The sequence below is a fragment of the Tympanuchus pallidicinctus genome, unplaced genomic scaffold, assembly GCF_026119805.1.
Source record: "Tympanuchus pallidicinctus isolate F22 unplaced genomic scaffold, pur_lepc_1.0 scaffold1, whole genome shotgun sequence".
NCBI classification, from domain to species: Eukaryota; Metazoa; Chordata; class Aves; order Galliformes; family Phasianidae; genus Tympanuchus; species Tympanuchus pallidicinctus.
Genome location: NW_026294618.1, coordinates 17,923,396 through 17,946,611, shown reverse-complemented (window position 1 = coordinate 17,946,611; position 23,216 = coordinate 17,923,396). Strand labels below are relative to the sequence as shown.

Below are 23,216 nucleotides of genomic sequence, written 5' to 3'. Positions count from 1 at the left end.
ATTCCTTGTGTACAAAACCAAGACCAACTGCTGATCTATACAACATTCAACAGCCACTCAACAGGTTAACGCCTTTTGACTGTAATCTTGCCATATTCAACTACCTTGCAGAAAGCTTTGCTCTCATTCTTGCAGCCAGGAAACAAGCCAGAGTCAATAATCCCACACCCCAAGCTCAAATTTCTTCTTAAAACTCTTTCATATGTGTATTCCAAATACATGTTTTCTTTGTTTATTATAATAAGTTCATGAGCCAAAGAAAATTTTAACGAAATAATTATACCATCCAAGTTTAATGCTCTGCTCTTTACATACTCCATAAATGCTGTACCCTTGTTTCATCTGGAGCAGACTGTTGCAGAACTACGACTCCACCTCGTTCCATTTTATCAGAAACTAACAAACTAAAATGGCTCACTTATTAAGATGAACTGTGGAGGAATCTGTTTTCCAGATTAAGTTCTCCATTTGTTTAAGGGAATTAATAACTCACAAATCACCTGTGCACTGTAAATTCACATAGGTGTGAATGTTGCCATGTGGCTGGTTCTGCACTGCTATGCCTGGTTCTGATAAAACAAGACATCGCCTGGGCAGAGCTTGGGCAGATAGGTCAGCCCAGGGGCCCTCAGGAGATGCACATGCTTTTGTAGACCCTATGCTCTCAAGCTGCAAGAAGAAACATTCAAGCAGGTTGCCCAGAGAGTTTGGGCTACGTCCACCCTTGGAGGATTTTAAGATCCAATCAAATAAAGCCCTTAGCAACTTGAGATGTTCCCACAGCTGATCTTGCCTGGAGCAGAAGTCTGCACTAGAGACCTGCAGAGGCTCCCTTCCACAAGAATTAACCTACAATCCTGCAATATACGCATGTGCCCACCCTCCATCTATTGGCCTGGGGAATCTTCCCTCTTCTGGGATGAAGCTACACCTCAGAGAAAATCTTCCTGCTTTGGAGCTGCTATTCAAAGACCATCTCTTCTAAAAACCTGTGTAAAAGCAATGATCATTCAGCCTCAAAACACGATGTAAACAGATCTAAGCTGCACATTCAAACACTAGCTAAGCTCACCAACTGCACATGCAACGTGATCCTTTTGGATTGTCTGCTACTTACTTTCAAGTGATTTAAAGTTTTACAGTTGAGAGCAACTATATAACTACAGTTGAAAAGTTTACTCATTATAATCACTTTCTAAAATTATCAGCTCTTAAGAGTTTGGAATTACTAATAAAACAGATCCAGGCCATTATTGCTCCATATGCTACTTTTTATTAGAATATGTTTCTGCTGTTACTATTCCAAATGTTAGAAGTAATGTGTTTGGTCATGCACCCAGCAATGTACACACACAAACATACTTGCATCAAGTTTCTCTCTTCCTTTTTTGAACTTACTTGTTTCGAAGCCAAATAATTTCTGGTTTAGGATTGCCTTCAGCTCTGCAAGTGAAGTACACTGTATTCCCTGAGGTAACATCCACATCCTGAGGCTCTGATGTAATTCTTGGCCTCTCTGTATCAAAAATGAAATGTATAAGGATCCCTTACTTGTTTCAAAATTACTAAAGAATGGTAAAAAAAAAATTATTGAAAAATATTTTTCACAAATGTGAAAGAAAGAAAAAAAGATTAAACATTTATGAGCTTAATCAGGATTAAACTCATTTTTACCTATCTAAAAGTGATTGCTGCCTTTCTGACCTCCATTGTTTCATAGGAACTTTAATCAGACTGGAAATGGATTGTGCAAATTTGTGTCAGGCTCTAAAGTAGCTGTTCTATTTATTTGAACAAAGGCTCAATTTGTTTATGAAGAACAAACTTTAAAGCAGCAAGCACAAGTGCCATTTAAAATAACTTCCTTTAGATAAGTATCAGTACCTAAGCCTACCTCTTACAGAATAATTTGTCCAGCTTGTTTCCTACATTTTCCCTCTTCTGGCTTCTTAGATGTGCAGAGAGCTGGGACGATGCCATATGAATTATTCTCACATTAAACCGCCTTTTGCTACATTATTCAAGAACCTTGCAGACACTAACAGTCATAATTCTTCCCATCAGAATTGTACCCAACATATAAACAAAAGGGCAATTTAATTATATCTTCACAGGCTAATGCTCATCACCTGGCAAGAAACCTTCATTTCAGTTTCAAAAAGGGAGCTAAGCCCTGGGTGTGCAGTAATCCTGTAGTGACAGAGGGTTTCACTGCCTATGTACAACCTGTACATACAGAAGAGTAAAGGAAAACCTTAACCTAACACAACACAATTAACAGAAGTTTTAACAATAAATTCTTAGAAATCAGGAATGACAATGTTTGTTCTCTTTATTTACTCTCCCCCATGAAAAAGGAAACATATGACACCAACAACATTAAAAGACGTAGGCTGACAATCACATCTGAAACATCAAATGAAAAGTAATATCCTTCTGAATAATCACATTAAATTTCTCTATACCAAATTTCAAATGTGAATATACTTCTTTCAGTAAATGTAGTCTAAGGGTAAAAAATGACCAATACTGCCAGAAGCAGACAAAAAACAGTGAAGGAACACAGAGGGATTTCTGGAAATTGGCACTGTTAACTCAAAGCGGTCAGTATTAACTGAAGGGATCTGAAGAGCAAATTCTAACCAACAAAACGCAGTCTGGCTATGTTCAATACGCTGACGAAGTCAGGACAAAGCAGCAAACCCACCACAGTTCAGTTCCTCTGGTGTTATCGTGGCCACAGACCGCCCCTGGATCCTGCGTGGGTATTCGCAGGTAGCAGCTGCCTGAGCATTGCCTGACTCCACGTACGTCTTCAGCAGCTCTGCCAGCCAAAGGATTTCACAGTCACAGTGAAGAGCATTTGAATCTAAACGCCTGCATGGAACAAGCAGCCACAATTCTTGTTAGCAATCTCAAACTATTTACAAAGGGCAGACTGAGATACAGATGGTTGTCACTTACCTTATATGCATTCTGGCAGTCTTTATTACAAAAACATGTATTACTTCTACAATAGGAGTAGGCCTGTGTTCAACCTAACAAGCATATATACAACATCTCTCTTCTAACCCCAACAATCAATGCAAAAAAATCTGAATTTATTTAGAAATTATGCAAACTTTGCTTACAAAAGGAACATACACCATTCTCCCCACATTGTTTCTGTTTATTACTTGTTACTGCAGTAACCTCACAGCTAACTTGACAGTTTTACAACTTCCCATTTTGCTGATCAGGCAACTGACACAAAGAGCCACAGTTTTAGGGCTAAGCTTTCACTGAGTTTAGTGGGTCAGTAATCTCCTAACACACCTGTCTATAATGAGAACCCATAAATCTGGCAGACTTTCAGTTACTATGTGGAACACTGCACTTTCTAGGGTAAAGCCCTGTAGAAAAAAAGAAGCATTAAGTACAGAAATCTGTAGTATTAAATGTTTCTATATATTAATGAAAAAAAGTTGCACGGCAAAATAACTTTAGTTTGGTGTGGCTTTGGGAGACTTTCTCTCTCTCTCTCTCTCTCTCTCTCTTTTTTTTTTTTTTTAACCTGTAGTTCAAATGCTCAGATACTCTGTATTCCTTGCTGCTCTGGATAAACAGACAAAAACAAAGAAAACCATTCTACGACCTGCCTTACAAATGCCTTAGGGATAAGCTGTAACAGCTCAGAAGAGAGCAAGTCAATCCAGCCCAGTGCACCATCCCAGTACTGGCCACTATCAAAAGAACCCTTTATTTTATATGAAGAAACACCCCTTTTTTGTTTGCTCAGGACCTCAAGCATTATACAAGTGAAGCGACTACTCCAGGAAGGTGGACACATCATCAAAATTTACTTTATTCCACCTTTCCTCTGTAGTTAAAAGTGTCGTTTCAGAACTGGCTCAATGGCCCTAATGTAGCAGTGCTGCAGTAACATCATCTTATTATTTCCCTTGTGATCTCTTTTGGCCAATGAGTTTGTGTGGCACAGCCCATCTCAGTGGTCTTCCCAACAAAAGGTTATGTGTTTTTCAAAATGTCTGCCTTAGGTGATGCTAAGAATAGGCACTCTGTCAAGATTAAGCCAAAATTTGAAGTGCTCCTGAGGGACTAAGAGGCCTCTAATTTTCTATGTGAATGGCATTTCAAGAGGAACTGGGTTTGAAAGTGATAATTACATTCTCGCATCTCTGAGCATCTTTCAACAGACATTATTTATAATCAGATAAGAAAAACAGTTAAACAAAGCACTTGAAATAATCTAATAGTCAGGGATAACATAAAAGGATCACCTAGTAAGGCACAGACAAGGAAGAAAAAGAAAGAAGAGCTGTGTATATCATTCAGTCTAGATGACAAAGGGCTGATGGTGAACATGATCATATGCCCACAAATAACTTGAAGACAGGAAACAAACAAAAAGACTTAGTCGGTCATTAAAGATGGTAGGATATGAAACAATTGTCTCTGTGTAAGGAAGCAAGTGGAGCACAGTAAAAAAACTAATTTGAAATTTATAATACTGAATGAAAAGACTTGACACTGCAAGATGAGATACACTTTAACAGTTTAATTTACTTACAGTCTCTTCATAGATTCCAAGTGACTAAATGTTCCAGGAATCAAATGAGCTATTCTGTTGTTGTGTAAAAATCTGTTAAAAACCACAGAAATATGCACAAAATATTTCAGATTTTGACATGTATGCATTTTGTCTACATTACTCTGAAAGTAGTTTAAGAGAAAGCAGTCTTACAATTATTATTATTATTTTAAAAATAATCTTTTTCATTAACATTGGCTACTAATTTTTTGGATAGCTTCTAAGGTGTATTTGGTGTGTCCATATAGGAAAAAAAAGCAACATAATAATAAATCAGCCAAAAAAAGAAGGGAGTTCAAAATATAAATCTTCCCCATTCACAACATTTAGGCCAAATATCAATCACCACTACTTTGACTAATAGTTTTGCAACAGAAAAATATAACACAGGCAATGTTCCTAAGGTCAGCCTGCACAAGGTGTTCTTGGCAAAAGCTACTTAAAAGTTAAAATTCAGAAAAAAAAAAAAAAATCAAACAAAGAAGCAAGCTGACTCTCCCATATCTTACCCCAAGATAAACAAACTTACAGCCTTTCAAGTTTTGGAAGATGGGTAAAGGACTCAGGATCCAATGTTTCTATTTGATTAAAGTGCAGATACCTGAAAATACGTTAAACAAAAAGAGAAATGCTGAAACAGTGTCCTTAATGAAACTAAATATTATAAAACATTCTTTTACTGCTTAAACTTGGTTTACACATCTAAATGATGGTCATGACATAGCAGCTTAAATTTCTTCTGAAATCTGGATTCTGTACTTGATTCTGAGAAATACAGGATGTGACAAACAAGGAGGATCTACAGACCACTACACATTGTATGCAGATATGCGTGCAAAAAAATTGTTCAGACATTTATTTCGGAGGTTTTTGGAGACACTACTTTAAGAATTACTTTTCCAAACCTAGCTTTCAATAGTGTGCATCCTTGAATGAGTACACATGTAAAAAAGAAAATTACCAAATTTACAGTGTTACAAGTTGTTTTAAAAACATTTACTTTCCTTCAGAATAACAATTTTAGCTCGTAACTGTTTTCATTTTCATCACAGTAAGTGAAAATTTCAAAAGATGCTGAGAAATAACCTGTGCTAGTCCATGAATCCTGCCATTTAAAGTTATTAGATATCTCCCAATCTCAAAAAGCAAAAAAAAAATTGTAAGAAAAGAAATTATTTTGACTGACTCACTCCTAGACAAAAGGTTTCCCAGCAACTGGCATACAGTTAACTAACACAGCTGTGCTGTTTGATACACTGCTGATACTTATGTAAGATATTAATACTTTGCAGCAACGAATACTATACAGTTAACCCTGTAACTCTGAAGGAGTCTAATGGAACAGGGCAATTAACCAGATTATTAATCTGCAACTGGTGCTATTCATAAAGGCTATTCAATGGGCTATTCATAAGGGCCAATGGCAGGTTCATGCCAGCCCTGACTGTGCTGTGTAGGTATCCCACTGCTTTGGAGAGGAGAGAACAAAAGGGAACTGAAGGAACTGGGAAAACTGTGAAAGTGTTTATAGACTTTGGATCCCAATTATATTCATATGTATCCTCTCAAAATTTCCTGCTACCTCTGACAAACTCAGGAACATCACCACGGGCTGAAGAATGAAAAAAGCTCATCATTTCAAAACAGAGAAAATCTCTGACTGACAAATCTGCTGAAAAAAATATAAAAATAGTAATATCAATCCCATGGCATGAATTATAGGAAGAAGGCCATGGGACCTCCTGCAGGGCCTGCAAGCTCCAGCGAAGGTGGCTGCGAGTGCTTGATCTGCAAGCGCAGGAGGATGCATGGGGCACAGACTCCAGGCGCGTGGCTGGCAGCTGCCCAGCTCCCCAGAGTACAGCCAGAGTGTGAGCGAGGCCAGGCAGCAATGAATGGAGATCATGGGAGAAAGAAAGAAAGAAAGAAAGAAAAAAAAATAAATAAACTACACAGATGTGATCAGGTGCATCAGAGCGTCAAGCATGCCCACAGCCACAGATCATAATGAGAACAGATTCTGATCCTGTTTGCATTAGGAAGCACAAAATGAGTAATAAGCTTCTGCCTATCAGTCTACAGACTATTTTTGAAAATGCTGGCCAGCTTCGCCTAACTTAAACAGATATCTCAAATGCATTTCATCCAATTCCACAGTGAACAGCAGAAAGCTCTCAGTGAGACCCAGCCCTGAGGAAGGGTTAGTGGAGTAGGGTCAGTGTTTAACCCTCCTCAGGCACTGTTCTCCACACCCAATCTGCTCACAGCTAGATAATAACAGCAGTGTGCCCTCTTCCAAAACAGCTTTGCTTTTGGATAAAAATATAAAAATAAAAAATTACATCCACCATTTCATCTTATGCAGCAAGCAGGAATTCTTTTTTTTTTATTATTTTTAACATGGGTAATTCTTTCCATTTTTATTATCCACAAGTCCCAATACCTTCTTATCTACTCAATAAAATAACCTTCCTACATGCTCCTCATATTTCTCTGGCAATGAGAAGGCAAGATTGCTATGTCCAGGTAGTATTTCTTACTACAACAAATAAGGTTGGGGGGAAAAGGCACACTGAAGCACATCTCCCTGGATTGGAGATGATTTCAGCAAATATAGAAAAAGAAAAGACATTTCTTTTGGATGGCTGAAAAGATGCATATTTCATTAAATACAAAGCAACTGCTCCTAGCTGCTGTTCAGTATTCCAGTCTCCAATAATTTAAGATGAAAAAAATATGTTTTGTGTCTGAAAAGTTATCTATTTCTTCAAATAAAATGAATCAGTTTAACTAAAACAACAATTCTTTTGTAAACCTTGCCTTATTCATATACTCCGATATTGCAGATACAATTGCAGCAATCCAGGCACTGAAGTACTTTGTAAGTCAACTTTACATTATCAGAAACCATGCTGACCGCAGGAGTACTTAATTAATTAATTAATTAATTAAGGTACCCAGCTAACAAATGTTCTCAGGTGTTTCACACAATGAAGTAGCTGGGCAGGTTCTTAAATTGTGACCTCAAAAAAAAGAATTCTGACCAATTTCTCAGGCTACTTGCGAACAGAATCAGATGTTAAACATGCATCACATTTTCATAGAATCACAGAATCATTATGGTTGGAAAAGACCTCTACGATCATCTAGCCCAATCATTCACCTACCACCAATGTTACCCACTAACCCATGTCCCTTAGTACCTCATCTACATGTTTCCACGCCTTGGAGGACAGAAACTCAATCATCTCCCTGGGCAGCCTATTCCAGTGTCTAACCAATCTTTCAGAGTTTTTCCTAATATCCAACCTGAACCTCCCATGGCACAACTTGAGGCTTTTGCCTCTCATCCTATCACTCTTAACCCGGACAAGAGACTGATCCCCATCTTGCCACAACCTCCTTTCTGGTAGTTGTAGAGGGCTGTAAGGTCTTCCCTGAGCTTTCTCCTCCCCTGATTAAACAGCCTCAATTACCTCAGACATTCCGCGTAAGATTTGTGCTCCAGACCTCTCACCAGCCTTTCTCTAGACACGCTACAGGGCTTTGTTGTCTTTCCTGTAGTAAGGGGCCCAAAAGTGAACAGACTACTTTTAGGAGTAGCCTCATCAGAGCTGAGCCATCTACCTGCTCCTGCTGGCAACAGTATTTCTGATACAAACCAAGATGCCATTTTCTTTTTGGCCATCTGAGCACATCGCTGTCTCATGTTCAGCTGAGTAACAACCAACGCCCCCAAGTCCTTTTCCTCTACAGTCTTCTACCCATTCTGTGCCAAGTCTGTGGTTGTGGGTTGTGTTGACAGGCTGTGTCCTGTTCTCTTTCACAGGAAAGAATTTTGAATCCTATCTTCCATAGCATAATAAGAGATTAAGATTAGATATTACAATAATGATATAAAGTACTGGAACAAGATGCATAATGAGATTATTGAATTTGTTCTTAAAAGATTTTCAAAATAAAGCAAGATTCCAGCCATATAGATTGCTTGACCATAGCTAATCTTATCAAAGAATAACAAAGAGGTACTGCACATGATGGTTGAGCTAGATGATTAAGGTGGTCGCTTCCAATCCTAATGATTCTATGATTCTCAAGTCATATTTATTTAATCAGACTCCACTATGATGAACATTCATGAACCCCCACAAGTTTATGTAACAAGCAGGAGCTCTTTGTAATATAAACCTTAGGAAAAAAAAAAAAAAAAAAAAAAAGCCAACACATAGCAAAAGCTAAAAGCTATTGAAAATTGTATTTGGAAAAATAAACAAATGTAAGAAACTGCATCACTGCATGTAAGACGATATTTTTCATGTACTGATTTCCACAAAGATGTACAGGTGAATACAAATTGCAGCAAAGCTTCAGGAACAGTTTAAAAATGCAAAATTAGTATGTTAATATGAAAGTCAAAGGAAAATGGGTAATTAGTATTCCACTAAGAAAAAGCAGATTTAAATAACCCCAACAATACTTATGTGACTCCCACTAATTACAGACTGCAAAGAAAGTATTCTGTCCCTAATCCATGCACAGCTTATAACTGAAATCTGAAAAATACACCAGAAAATCCACCTACCAAGTGCATGCATCTGGAAATTGATTGAACGTAGAGCTCAAACCAGGGATCCAGATGCCAAAAACTTACAACACCCCCAAGACAGGTATCTGTGACATTTTATTGCAGTTCAGTGTTTTATACAGTGGCATACAAAGGTATATCAGAGCTGTACAAGCACAAGCATACAAGGGCAGGTTTGGCTGCCTTTCAAGTGCCTTGGATGTCTTCCAGCATTTGCTCCAAAAATGCTAGTTTCCTGTAGGTTTGTATCATATTTGCCAGATCCAAACACAAATCCTGCAGATTCAGCAAGGTCTAAACTGGTCCTAACTGTCTGCTTTTAATCTGATGGCTTTCTCCCTTCATGTCCTGCCTGGCTGAAGAGTTACGTGATGAAATACGTATGGCTCAAGTTCTCACTGTGTTCAAGCACCTAAAACTGCCAACTGTTCTTAGAATTTACTCTAGCACAAGTGAGTTTCAAGGTCTGATTCAAAGATCTTATTGTCTTGGCAGAAATTTTTTTTTTTTTTTTTTTTTTTAAAAAAAAAAAAAAAAAAAAAAGGTATTTCTACTACATCAGCAGCAAAGAATCTCTTGCAGAGATTTTAGTGGGATACTGCCAAGAGCAGCATTTGCGGCTGCTGTTCTTTTTCTTCCCTTACATACATGCAGTGGTCTATTTAAGCTAAACTGTACTTACAGCTTCTCCCCACTACTGCTGGAGAATAAAAGCAAAAAGCAAAATATATTTTTAGAATTAAAAAAAAAAAAAAAGCAAGAAAAATGTTTAGTGTGTAGTCCAATTAAAATAAATAAATAAATAAAAATAAAAAATCAACTGTCAGTTTCATTCTGTTTCACTGGAGCACACCACATGACTGTGAAACAAGTATTCCCCTGAGGTGTGGACCTGCAATCTCTGCCCCAAGAACTCTGCTGAGCAAGGAGAATAATATTGGCCAAATGAGTGCATCCAGGTCACAAAGTGTCTCTAATAATCAAGTTGAAAAAAATCATACGGAGCTATTGACCCTATCACAATGTAAAGCTGGAGGATTTGGGAACATGTTCACACAATTTAGCTTTGTGAACACTGTTTTTCCTCAAATATATTGGAGTAAAATAGACCTTCCACAGCCAGAACCTATTTATGGGGCTGACTTTGTTAAAAGCTTGATTTTATACAGAATAATATTGATGGCACAATGTGATATCACTGCTGGCTGAGAGGCTCAAGTGCAGCCTAGTGGAACAGTCCATTGAGAACATGTTAATAATCCACAATGATATGTGGGTTTTTTTAAGCCTTAACACAGATGAACAGGAACCAGGAGAAGAAGAATGTAGCACTGCTGACACTTGCAGCATATCAGGCTTGCGTCATATTTTGGAATCATCAGAGATTCAATAAATGGATTTCAGTGTTTAAAATTCTACACAGAAAAGAAGCATGCAAGCGCTACCAGTTGCTGTCAATATACTGCAGTAATCATTTCTAAAGCAAGTGGAAAAGGAAGAGAAATGTGCTTAGGAAACAAATCACATCTACTTCCCTCTAACATGGGCTTGAGCAATGTTGTACACATTCTGAATGTTTTATTTCACATACACACTTTTTCCACTAATATTCACTAAGTATTTATACTATGAAGGAAACTGGTGTATATCTTAGTAGAATAGAGTTTTTCAGCCCTCACAATTCACATGCTACAGGATTCATCAGTCCAGTGTTGTTATTTGGTAGTCAGATTGTTAAAGAGCTATGCATTTTATGGCTTTTTTTTTAAACGCTGTTATACTGAATGCATAATAATGCTTTCTGTTTTTGAAAACAAGCAAACCACATACTTAAACCTAACAGAACCAATACAGTTAATTTTTGTCATGCTACTGACTACATTTTCATTTTAAGAGATTCATCTTCAGTCATTATACAGGAAAAAAGAGTAAGATTTTAACCAACCTTTCTATAAGACAAAGAACATCTTTACAAGCAGATTACAAGCAGTGAACATCCTTATTTTCAAGTCTGTACACAGCAATCATTAGCAAGTATAAATAAAATTAAAATCTTAATTTTAAAATCTAATTTTGTTTTAAAATACAGCAATACCAAGTTAAACTTCAAGATACTGGGTCAGCTTTAGTTACACTGGCACAAAGTAACTGCTGCAAAGTAATCACAATATCATAAAATCTACAGAAATGAAATAAAAAAAAAAAATCTCTGTAAGCAATACACATTAGTTTTCAACATTTTCCACCATTACACTGCCTCTTCATCAAAGCTCTTCCACATCATCTCACAACATGGGGAATGCAAATGAGAAATAAAAAAAAAAAAAAAGACAAACACGGAAATGAGGAATTTGACACAGAGATCAATTTTGTTTTTCCACATGCAGATGATTACGGGGCTCTCTGACTAACAACCCATTGACAGCAGACATGCAGAGCATGCAGGCAGGATGTACGGATCAGGGTGTGCACTTTTCCTCTGCAGGGGAATCATAGAGATGACAGCACAGAAGAGAAAAGGCACTTACAGTTGTTCTAGAGAGGCAAGTCCTTTAAATGCTTGCCTGTCAATTGACTGGATTTCATTCTTGTACAAATAGCTGAAACAAGAAACAATCAGTAATATTAGTACACAAACAGGAGCTACATAAAGGTGGGAAAGAAGAATTAAGTTGACACATGAAGACAGTCTTTTCACTACATATTAGGAAAAAAAATACAAAACAAAAACTAAACACATACACATAAAAACACTTTGACTTTGAGAATTCATCCCAAATGTTTGCCTAGAAAATCAAATTATGGGGCCTTGCAGGCTATCACTTGGCTGATCTTTGGCTTCTCCGTTCTTACTGGTATGACTTATTGCTTTTCTGCCCCTCATTTTCTTGATGGGCTTGTCAAAAATCAAAAGAAATTCATCTTAATGGGACAAGATTGTGTCAGTTCCTTTTCTGGAAAACAGCATGCCTCTTATTTTATTAAAATATCTCATGTGAATACTGGTACAAATATTTGTATTGTGACATAATTTGTCTTTTGAATGGACTTCAAGAACAAACACTGATATAAAGCCATCTGTGTCACCTTTTTAATATTTACCAAAAAAATGTACAAGTCAGAGTATTGATACTGCATCAATAAAACAGCATTGTTTATTTGTTTTATCCCATATAGAAGATGGACATTAGGTCCCCATTCATAATACAAACAGAATAAACATATGCAGAGTACCAGTATGTTCACAAGTGCTTTCTCTACCTTTTCCACAGAGCTAAAATACCTGGTTCTGGATGGATTGGTGCATGTGCTCAAGACTATTATCATCAAGCTTTTAATATTTACGATGGTTTAGTGAGAGAATGTTTCAGAAAAATCATACAGTTAGCTGATAACTGTAGTTTATGGGTTCAATGTCAGCCAGTCTGTTTTTAGGCTGGGTTAGGAACAGATTCACAGTAAGAACTGTCATAATTATTTGACAAAAGCTTTGAAACTGAGTTAATCAGTCACGGATGTCTGTGAAAAAAAGGGTGAAGAGATTTGGAACCAAAATTGGCTTTATTAGCTTTATTAGTAGTGTTTTTGACTTTTTTTTTTTTTTTTTATTGTTACAGCCTCCATTAACTTACTGCAGAGATCTTTTGAGGCAAAAGATAAAATATTTTCCCTGCTGAAACTAGTGGCAGCTTTTAAACTGACTTGACAAAATCTAACACTTTGCAACAGGCCTCAAGAAGAGAAGTTGTAGGCATCATGACAACTTTGGGGAACAGCATGAAGTAATGTCTTTTCCTTGAATCTAAAGTTTTCCAATAAATCAGTTACCAAGATCTGAACACAACAATATATATAGACTTTTAACAAAAATATGCTTCTAAACAAAATGTGCAGCACCTCCAACGACAGAATAACTAAAAAGCAGAGAAGTTGTGAGGCTTTTAAAATGTTCAAAAGACTGCATAAATTAAACCATAAAAAATAATACGGTCATATGAAATACCTGTAAAGACCTGGAAATTCATGTAAAAAGAGAGAGAACAGGTGTATTATGCTTATTTTGCATAATAGTGCATAGTCTTTATGCCTTTACTAGTCTTTATCTCCTCACTTTTCCTGTCTGAATGGTAAAAATTCCTACCTTTTTCTATAGTAAGAATTTTAAATACATCATTTCCTCTTACTTCTTAGAAAATTTGCAAGACTGAACAGTCAAGGCACTGTTTTCCTTTCTTAACATGTCCTGCTCAGGAGTTTGGAAATTTCTCTTATTCCTCTGAGTGCAAACATTCTGATTTGGCCCAGGAATGAGAGTGGCTTCAGATACCTTTAATAATCAATTGAGAAATAATTCCTATTAGAATCCTTGCTAAAATTTCTATTTATTTATTTTTCTGGAGACCAAGTAAAGCAAAGTGAAGAATGCAAGTGGATGACTGGGAAAATGACTGTGGTTTTTCAGACATTTACTACCACACTGTCAAGAATGGAGTAACCTTTTTTTTTTTTTTTTTTTCTCTCCTATGTTCAACTTTAAACTACATTTTTCTCCATGTTGATCAGAAAGCCTTCAGATGCAGGACAGTCAAGTGACCTCAGTCCACCGTTTTTCCCCATCCAGAGAGAAACCCCAGCAAATTCAAAGTTACAAAAAGGTATGCATGCAGTATGACAGACATGACAGCCACACATTTACTTAGCCATATGGATGTTTCCCTAAGGTTATTAACAGAAAGGCAAAAAAATATACTCACCTAATGAAAACAGAAAATACACTTACAAAAAATATTTGTGTTTCTAAAAGGCTGCTTTGCCTTTTAGAAAGGTACTTTGCAAACATTGCCCTAACCTTTAATATCTGTCTATCTATCATCCAGTCACATTAGCAGAAAAGTGATTTAAAGTAAAATTATGGACAAAGTAGTTAATCACTCTACCTTAAAGCTCTATTAACACAACTAAATCACTGGAATTCTTCAAAGGATGAATAAACAGTGGATTAAGATGACAAGGTGACACATTATATTCAGATATTAGACTACTTTCTGAAAATTATTCCTGTTTTCAGAAGAGTTCACAAAAACAACACTTGCCAGAAATGCAAGTAAGGCTGACAATGTTACTGATCACACATTTTGGAAATGAACAAATAGGTAATCAGTTCTCAGAAAATCAAAAAGAAATAAGTTTCAAATCAAAGATTCTGTTACACTCCTTATGAAAGTTGTGTTTTGTGGTTTTTTTTTTAAAATGAACTGTATAAAAAGTCATGTGATAAAATGAAATTCAGATTCACATCTATTTCTTTGGGACAGGAGGAAAAAGAGAAAGTATTGACAGTATCAGATACCATGTAGTAAAACTGAGAAGTAAATAAAAACAGCAGAGAGGTTAATATAGAAATATAAAGAAGGTTGTTGGTGAAATTACCAAAATGAGACACAGAGAAATGAGATCAGTAATCACTTGTGGCATTCAAAGGAAAAAGTGACATGACCATGATAGCAACAATGACAGCAGAAGGCACAGAAGAAAACGTGACATAATCTGATATTGGGAAAGGTGAGATCAGCGATTCTGCGGTTTGGCAAACCTACAACATCTCTTCTACCACTATGGCTTCATTCACCAATTGCAAAGCAAACATTGATCATTCCTTCTACGTATTTTCAGAACTGATACATTCCACACAGTCTCAATTCCCACAATCCCTAATATCTGATTCCTGATCTTTCCATTTCTCATTAAGTAAACATGCCTCAATGATTTACTAAATTTTTATTTTCCATTTTAATGTACATAGTTTCCTTCACACTAGTTTATATCTTACTGCTTTGTAAATATAAAGTACCTTCCCTTTTTTTCTGAAAAGTTCTTTGCAATGGCTAGACTATATTTTATATTTTTCCATATATCTTCCTCAAACTCCCTTTCTTTTTATCTTAAGCTCACTTTCAACACTACTGCTTTCACATCCTACAGCTTCAAAGTGCAATACATCTCCATCTTCAATTCCCAATTATTTTCTATCTTGGAGAAGAAACAATTCAGGATCAAGAACAATCTAACAGCTTCCACAAGCTCACCAACAGCTACACTGCAAGACTGAGAAGCTTTTCTGTCTCCTCTTTCAGTAATAACTGAGTAACTCCATTAACTGAATAAGCAAAAAGTAAATTGAAAATCTCTCAGAAAGTCAATAAAATATATTCAGTTTACCACAAGTATCTCATATGAGCAGCAACAAATTTCAAAAATATTACTATTTTGCTCATATTAATACAACTCTCTAAAAGTTTATTGTAGCCAGCAGCAACTGTATTATGGATGAGGTCCTATCTACTACTGATTTTTCATCCTTTCAAAAGAACCAGATTGCCAATACTAAGGTGCAAGAAATCAGAAAGAAAGAAAGAAAAGCAGAAAGAAGATGTCCTTTCCATTTCACAGCAAAAAGCTGATAACATCTGAAACCTTCTGATTTATATATGGATTCAGACCACTTATTATCGCAAGCAGCATAAGACCATATAAAAATTTTGCATATAGTAATGCAAAATATGTTTATAGAGTTGTCATTATTTTGATTACAGAAAGAACAACAACAACAAAAAAAAAATCTAAAAAACAAGCTTCCAAAACTGTATGTGCAAGTTTCTTTTTATAATTTAGGGATCAGCTTTTACAACAATTAGTATTTTTAATGCATAGAAAGCTGAGAAAATGCCACTGTCTGTTAAAATGTTTTCCTACTGACCGATAATTCTGAAAACAGGTGCACCTCCTAAAACTATGAACTCAATTTCATAAATGAATAGTGCAAAAAGGCACTAATGCAGGGGCTTCTTCGAGAATTCTCCAAAAAAGTCTAAAAAAGAAAAGTCAGTGAGAAACAAAAAACTTTCTAATATCTGCAAAGCCTAAATTTTCAAAATTATTCATCACTTACCACAACACCATGGGCTAATAAACTCATTTCATCAAAAAGGATGATGAAATAAGTTTATTAGAAGAAGAAAAGTTACATTCACATTATCTATAGGATCAGGCCATCCAAAGCCAGTTATTCTGGATGATTTTACTGTACAGTACTAGATTCTGAACAATGTTTTATCTTTTTAAGAGCAACATAGTCTCTCCCTCTAATTTCTACTCCTGTACATTCAATTGTGAAATAAAAATATTTCCTTTGTTCCATAGAATACACTTCACAAGGGCTTAATGAATTGAACTTTTCACAGCTAAACTGTATTTATTTGGTATATTTCAGCTTTCTTGTGCTGGTATTTGAACATTTTATAAATGTTATGGCTGTACAATTCTGTAGAATATTTATATCAATTCATCAAAATAGGCAACAAATCTTCTTAAATACTTTAGCAAAATGGACAGTGGTTTTACAGAATTGAATAAACTACCACGTTTAACTTCATATTCAGATTTTACTGGAAGAAGAAAAGATCTCCACTTAAAAACACAGATACTGTATTAACAGACATTAATGCACAGGAAACACACAATAACTCAGTTAACTCTGTTCAGTCTTTTATTTCCATATTATCTCAGATTTACTGCAGTTTTGCAGAAGCAAGGATATGTAAATAAAGAGCTAATAAGATCTGATTAATATTTCTGCAAAGCTGCTGACAACCAAAAGAAACATTTTGAATTAAGAGACCTTAAGTACTCCACTTATATTTTATATCTCAGGTTTCAAAGCACCAGATCCATTACACAAACATGTTTTGTAAAAAATATTGCGAACAAATCATCATGGACTTTCATAATTTATGGAGATAGTTTGTTCAATATTATTTTTTTCTCTATTTCTATAGAGAGTAAACAATTTTATTATGGAATGACAAGACATGAAAAATAACACTAAGAAATGTGATCAAATGCAGCTCTGAAAACCAAACAATGTGCCTGCACAAATTTATGTGACTTTCATTTTTCTGCCTTCTCCCAAATCCCTAGGTTGCACTTTTAAAACTATATGAAAAATTAAATTCCTGTGTTGTTTCCAAAATATTGAAATGTTAAAGCAATCGGCACTATAATAAAGGCCATAACCCAAGGCAGTGGAGTGATACTTTTCCTTATGACACTACAATACATATGTTCCATATGGTAAACAGTAACTGGAAAACCCTTCAAAATCCACTGACTACAAACATATATTGAAATCCTGTATTAGGAAATCACAAACCACCAACTTACAGAAAGATTCACAGTTGTCTCCAATCCACAAACAAATTTCAATCTTATTCAAAGCAGCTTATCACTTGAGATAGCAAGTCAGATGAAAATTCAATCTCAGATTAAAACATTTTCTCATTGAAGATACTCAGTTATATATTGATACAAAAAAAAAAGTGACATTCATTTAACTTACAGATATTTCAGATTTTCGAGGTCTTCAAATGCCCCACTAGGTATTCTTTTAATTTGATTGTTGTTTAGAAGCCTATAAAAATAAACAAATGTTTATTTTAATATACAAGAACAGTAAAAACAAAATGTATAATAGCAGGTGTAAATGTAGCGCATAAACTGAAAAAGCAAAACAAAAGTCTTTTTAGATACCAGTAACTTTGAAGAAAAAAAGTTGTCTTGCACTGCCACTGCCTTAGAAGAGGAACGTGTGGAAAAATTAAACAGAATTAAAAAAAATAAAATCTATAAACTGGAACAGGCTTTCTTTTTGTAGATGAAGGAAAAATTCCTGGTGCCACAACTACACAGAGGGTCTTACACAGAGTGGAAACATCTTGATAGAACAGCTTTATTTTATATTTTATAATATAAAAATAATATTATATAATAATATTTTATTTTTTTTCCTCCTGGTGTGAATATACAGTGCAATATTTATTGATAACATGCTTTCAGAACAAATAGAAAATAACAATCCAGAGTTAACTGATACCACTCTATTTTATTTGAGATCACACATTTCCATAATATAATTCAAATTTGTAATTCTAAATAACTGTCCACATGAGTTCCACCTTTTGGCTGCTAATATATTAGAGAACAGAAACTGTTTGCATTATGGGTGTGTAAAAATGGTGTTTACAATACATGGTCTTCACTTTACATAGCATATGTGCTCACAGAAATATCAATAAAAGCAAGCTCAGTAGGAACTATATCATCCAAATTCTGCCTTCAAGGCTACCACTTTGAAGAGGAATGCTCAAAACTTACGAAACAGAGATTGCCAAATATTTTTTAACTGAAGCACGTTCGAACACTTGAATATTTGAACAGGTTTGTTGTGACTGCATGATTTAATGTGTGATATTACACTTAATCTTTTAGCAAAATTTGGAAGAAATATATATAGAAGTAAACTTTTACATTTTTCATAGGTGCAGTTAAATAGAGAAAAAATTAGGATGTCAAAAATTTCTTTTTTGTTGTTGTTGTTTTTCTTTCTATTTCAGTTGACAAATACCAGGTTTTGCTTTCATATACTTTGGACCTAAATCTTGCTTCCTTCACCTGTGTAAATACTACAGCTAAAATTTATGAGACTATTTATCTGAGAAAAGTTAACAAAATCGGCACACTATAGAGTTCATCATATTAAATCAAAAGGGGAAAGTTGAAAAATAACTTACAATGTATTCAAGTTTTTAAGCCGTCTAAATTCTCCAGGCTGGATTTCTTTAATCCTATTAAATCTTAGATCTCTGTAGAAAAATAAATAAATATGTTATTAGGAACAAAACAAATAGAAATGAAATATTTTTTGTATGAAAAACTGAACTAAGCACAAGTTTCCGGGACCACAGCAACCGTCCTCCATCCATAAACCTTTGAAGGAAGGGAGAAGCAAAACAATTCTACACTGTTAGGAAGAGGATTCTCCAAATGCAGCCTTGGTTGTCAATGCTGAAGGCTGCATCTAGGCTCACTGTGTGTTCATGAAGTATGTTCCCTTCCATAATGAAGGACCTTGTAATAGGTGATGGATGTTCAATTCTGTTACAGGTGAGAGAGAGACTCGAAGAAGAGACAAGGATTGGAGGAGAGGGGATGGTAGTCAGTCTGTTCCTTGTCCTGGCATTATCCTCCCTAATAAAGAGTCGTTGCTCATCTTTCTTGCTTCAAATAAACAGTCTAATTTTCAAGTAAAATAATCAAAAGAGCAAAAATTCAATATTGCTGAACTGAATGTTGAATACTGAATATTTTCCAAAAGACTCAAAACAAGCTCCTAAAGAAGAGGAAACTTAAAATTTTGTTATATTTCTTAAAAAAAGTCTACAATTAAAACCCTATGTTTATCCAAACTAAGCACTGCTAGAATGCAGAATGTCTTTTTAAAGATAATAGATGTCTAAAATTCATCCATATGGAAAGCAAGTCTACTCCCTGCAGTGTAGGGAACAGACTTATAAGTAAGCACTTAACTTCCATGAATGTAACAGACCCCATCCTCCATGTCAGCATTAAAACAAGTACAATTTTGATGTGTCAAATCCATTCTACAGTATTTCACTATGCTATCTCTGGAGTAGCAACATCAAGCAAAATAATTCATATACTGTGCATCCCAAATCCTGACAATATTTGCCTTCTGATATTAACCTGTTGAGATTAAATAATGTTTTAAGTCATAACTATTTGCTTTCATTCTGCATAAAGGCATTCATGCAGCCGTAACAAAATGCTGCACCCAAATTTTCACTCGAGTCCAATGAATTTGGTAACAGAAACTATCTGTAAGTAAAATACTTCACAGAAAGCTATGATGACAAAAATACATTCTTTTAAAGATTAATTATGTTTTGTTTAAAGTTAATATTACAGCTACACTAAAACTGGAAGAAAAATCCAGCAAATCAATGTTAATGTGACTAAAATTGAGAACTAAGATTTTGATACATTTCTCCAAATGAGAGGTCTTCCTTCAGAGGAAGTAACACCTCTTATTGCTGAATTGTTTTCATTAAGTTTTCATCACAAAATTCTCTACAATAAAGAATGAAGCAGATTGCAAACTGCTCAAAATAGCTCCTGCTCAACCATTTCAACCGTGCCATCATCTTCCTAGTTACTCTCAAAAGCTTGCTCCCTGTCTATTCACTTCTCTTTCACCCTCATTCTCTTTCACCCTCGCCCTTCACCCCCACTTCTCTTTTCACCCTCATACAAACCAACCATACCCCCACTGTGTGCTGTGCTCCAGGCCTCCACAATCCTGACAGCCACCAACATGCCATGTGGCATCAGCAGGCAGAAGCCACAGCCCCAAGCAGCCCACCTCCATTTTTACTGTCATTTTTTTCACCTTCCTCATCAGTTACCATTTATCAGTGAAATAAGAAAAAAAAAAAAAAAAAAAAGTAATAAATGGAGCAATCAATAAAAATTATGCCCTTGCAATGGCAGCATGGGATTTTAGGATAATACAGTAGTTTTCGGATAAAAATCCAAAAGTGATTGTCATGCTTTGAGTTCTTCAGACAAACCTAATATACCTAAGCTCCTAATTCACATTTTGTCTTTAACTATAAAGTTCACAGTGAAAACATTTACTACTTTCAAATTTGACCTAGATCTGACACAAAAGTACATTTAGGGAAAAGCCTGCTACTGCAACTTTCTGTATGGAATTCTCTGGGGTTGTGGTCCTCTTCTTAAGCTTCTTTCTTCAGGCTATTTCTCCCTAAGTGCTTTGCTAATATTATCTCTCAGCTCTCAGTCACAAACAGCATCTCAGCTACTCACGGTAAGCCGCCTACTCCCAGGATTACTTTCCTGGCCCTGTATCAGCTGCTCCGTGCTAACTTATGGAGCACAAGCAGGAAACATTTGAGTGAGCGAGAGGCCGCGGGGCCAAGAACGTGCCATGGAGCACACTGCACATCTGACACTTGGGACACCCTGGAGGCACACTCCTGTGCACTGCCTCAGGCACACAGCAGCGTGCAGCAAAGCTGGTGTGTGGGTTTTGTCATGCAGGTCTGGTTGTACAGACCTACAACTAACCACAAAATCAGGAGCCCTACATAAACAATCGGTTTCATGTGACACAAAACGGTGAATATTCTGTGTCTAATTTGTTGAACTATCTGAAATGATACCTCTCATTTATACTTTCTTTGTGATATGTAAAATTTTAACACAAAGTATTTGTTTTCCTTTTTGTGACAAAGAGTTCCTGTTAACAAGCTGGTCTGCAGACCTTTTCATCTGGATGGAAATTATTAACTTTGCTCCTCGTAAATCACCCGTTTGAACTAAACGCATCCATTAGTCCCTTCACTTCTAAGGGAAATCCATTCTTAACAATAAGAAGAAATTAGCAAATCTAGAATAATTTTTAACAATACTTCTAATTCAACAAAGAGAAAGCTTCTGTATGTACAAATGTTAAAGAACATTATGCAGATCTTAATCCCATATACAATGCACTCCACAATGCCTTGTTTTAGTTTGTCGTGGCAGTGTTCAGCAATAAAAAGTTTGAGACCTCTTAACATACTCTGATGTGAAAGGCAACAGTTGGGCACATAAATGCAATGTAAGTTTAAAAAAGCATTCTATAAGATAAAGCAATATATACCAAAAGGCATGAATGAATACTTAAGGGTATGAATATCACAGAGTACGATATAGAGTGAGCTATACAGCTTTCAAATACATCGAACCTGAACATCCAGCAATTTACTGACACAGGCTGCCCAGTGAGGTTGTGGGTGCTTCCAACCCTGGAGGCATTCAAAGCCATGTCGCACAAGGCTGTGAGCAACCTGGTCTAGAGGGAGGTGTCCCTGCCTATAGCAGGGGGTTTGAAACTAGATGATCTTAAAGGTCCCTTTCAACCCAAATCATTCTGTGATCCTTTTAATCAATTGTAATATACCATGATTTTGCATAATTTTTTCTTGTCCAAGAATGAAAATACCTACTTTTTGACTTAATGTAATTGGAAGCAATCAACAGTACAAACTAAATGCTGTTTTACAATAACATATGTTAATCTTGCTCTGGAGGACTGTTTTTTCCAGTGTACTGCTCTCATTATAATGAAGTATAAATCAGATACATATCTTCATAGTAAAAAGCATTACATGGTAACAAAAAAATTCCCCCAAAAACATGACTACCAAATTTCATCAGAAACAGCATCTGTCAAAACAGAATACAACAAGTGCCTCACATTTACCACTGGGAAAATAAAACAGCACGCTTAAATCCAGATTTGGATCAGCATTTATATTGGCCTGTCATACTAAAAGCAGCTGATTTCAGAGCTTTGTTTGTAAATATTTGAATTTGGGGGGGGGGGGGGGGAGGGGGAAACAGTTTGGATGAAACAATCATATCACATGCTGATGCTTGAAATGCGCTGCTGACATATTAATGACTTCATTATATTGATTAAAAAGAAAATACTGCAATATATACAAATGAAATCTAACTCTAAAACTTCATTATCAGTGAATGAAAGTACCTCACTGTGCCATTTCACAAGCTAAATATAGTATTTCAGCATCAACATCAAAATTATTAAATTCAATTACGTCTTAAATCAGATTGATTTCCTGAGTTCAAAAGAAACAAAATCACTGCAGCAGCAATCTAGAAATATATGGGATGATGCTACTGTCCTAAGTATCTTAAAAACCAAAAGTTCTAAAATATGAAATTTGGACCATAAAAGTATAAGCCATATACCAAAATCCTACCACAAAGGTAGACACTTAAAATCTTCAGTGAAAACTACTTATTTAAGTAGTTTTCCTCTAAGACTGATGGTAAACTGTACAGTAACATAATGTTTATCAGTTTAATATGGTGAATTAAAAGGAAACAATGGCTTTGGTTTGATAAGAATCAGCAGGAATAATGCAAAATGCTTCAAATGATGATGTTCTCTCTGAAACTGAGAGATATAAAAAGTCTGAAGGAGATCCAGATGTTAAAGATGACATATTATTTTTATCTGCATGATATACATTGAATCACGAGAAAAGTGCATGCCTGTTAAGTTATTTTCCCTTTAAAGAAAGACAAATGTAA

The 23,216-nt window shown here is 35.6% G+C and overlaps 1 protein-coding gene across 2 annotated transcripts in view; it reads right to left on the bottom strand.

Annotated features, from left to right (window-relative positions):
• Positions 1–23,216, bottom strand: part of PXDN (peroxidasin) — a 75,717-nt gene that overhangs the window by 31,680 nt on the left and 20,821 nt on the right. Inside the window, exons 2-8 of one of the 2 annotated variants that reach the window (XM_052697007.1) lie at positions 18,803–18,874; positions 17,572–17,643; positions 11,705–11,776; positions 5,121–5,192; positions 4,571–4,642; positions 2,708–2,877; positions 1,399–1,516 (exon numbers count right to left, since the gene is read on the bottom strand). In XM_052697007.1, the coding sequence (XP_052552967.1) occupies positions 1,399–1,516; positions 2,708–2,877; positions 4,571–4,642; positions 5,121–5,192; positions 11,705–11,776; positions 17,572–17,643; positions 18,803–18,874 (648 nt within the window). The remainder of the gene's footprint in view (positions 1–1,398; positions 1,517–2,707; positions 2,878–4,570; positions 4,643–5,120; positions 5,193–11,704; positions 11,777–17,571; positions 17,644–18,802; positions 18,875–23,216) is intronic. The other variant, XM_052697014.1, reaches the window with a different exon arrangement.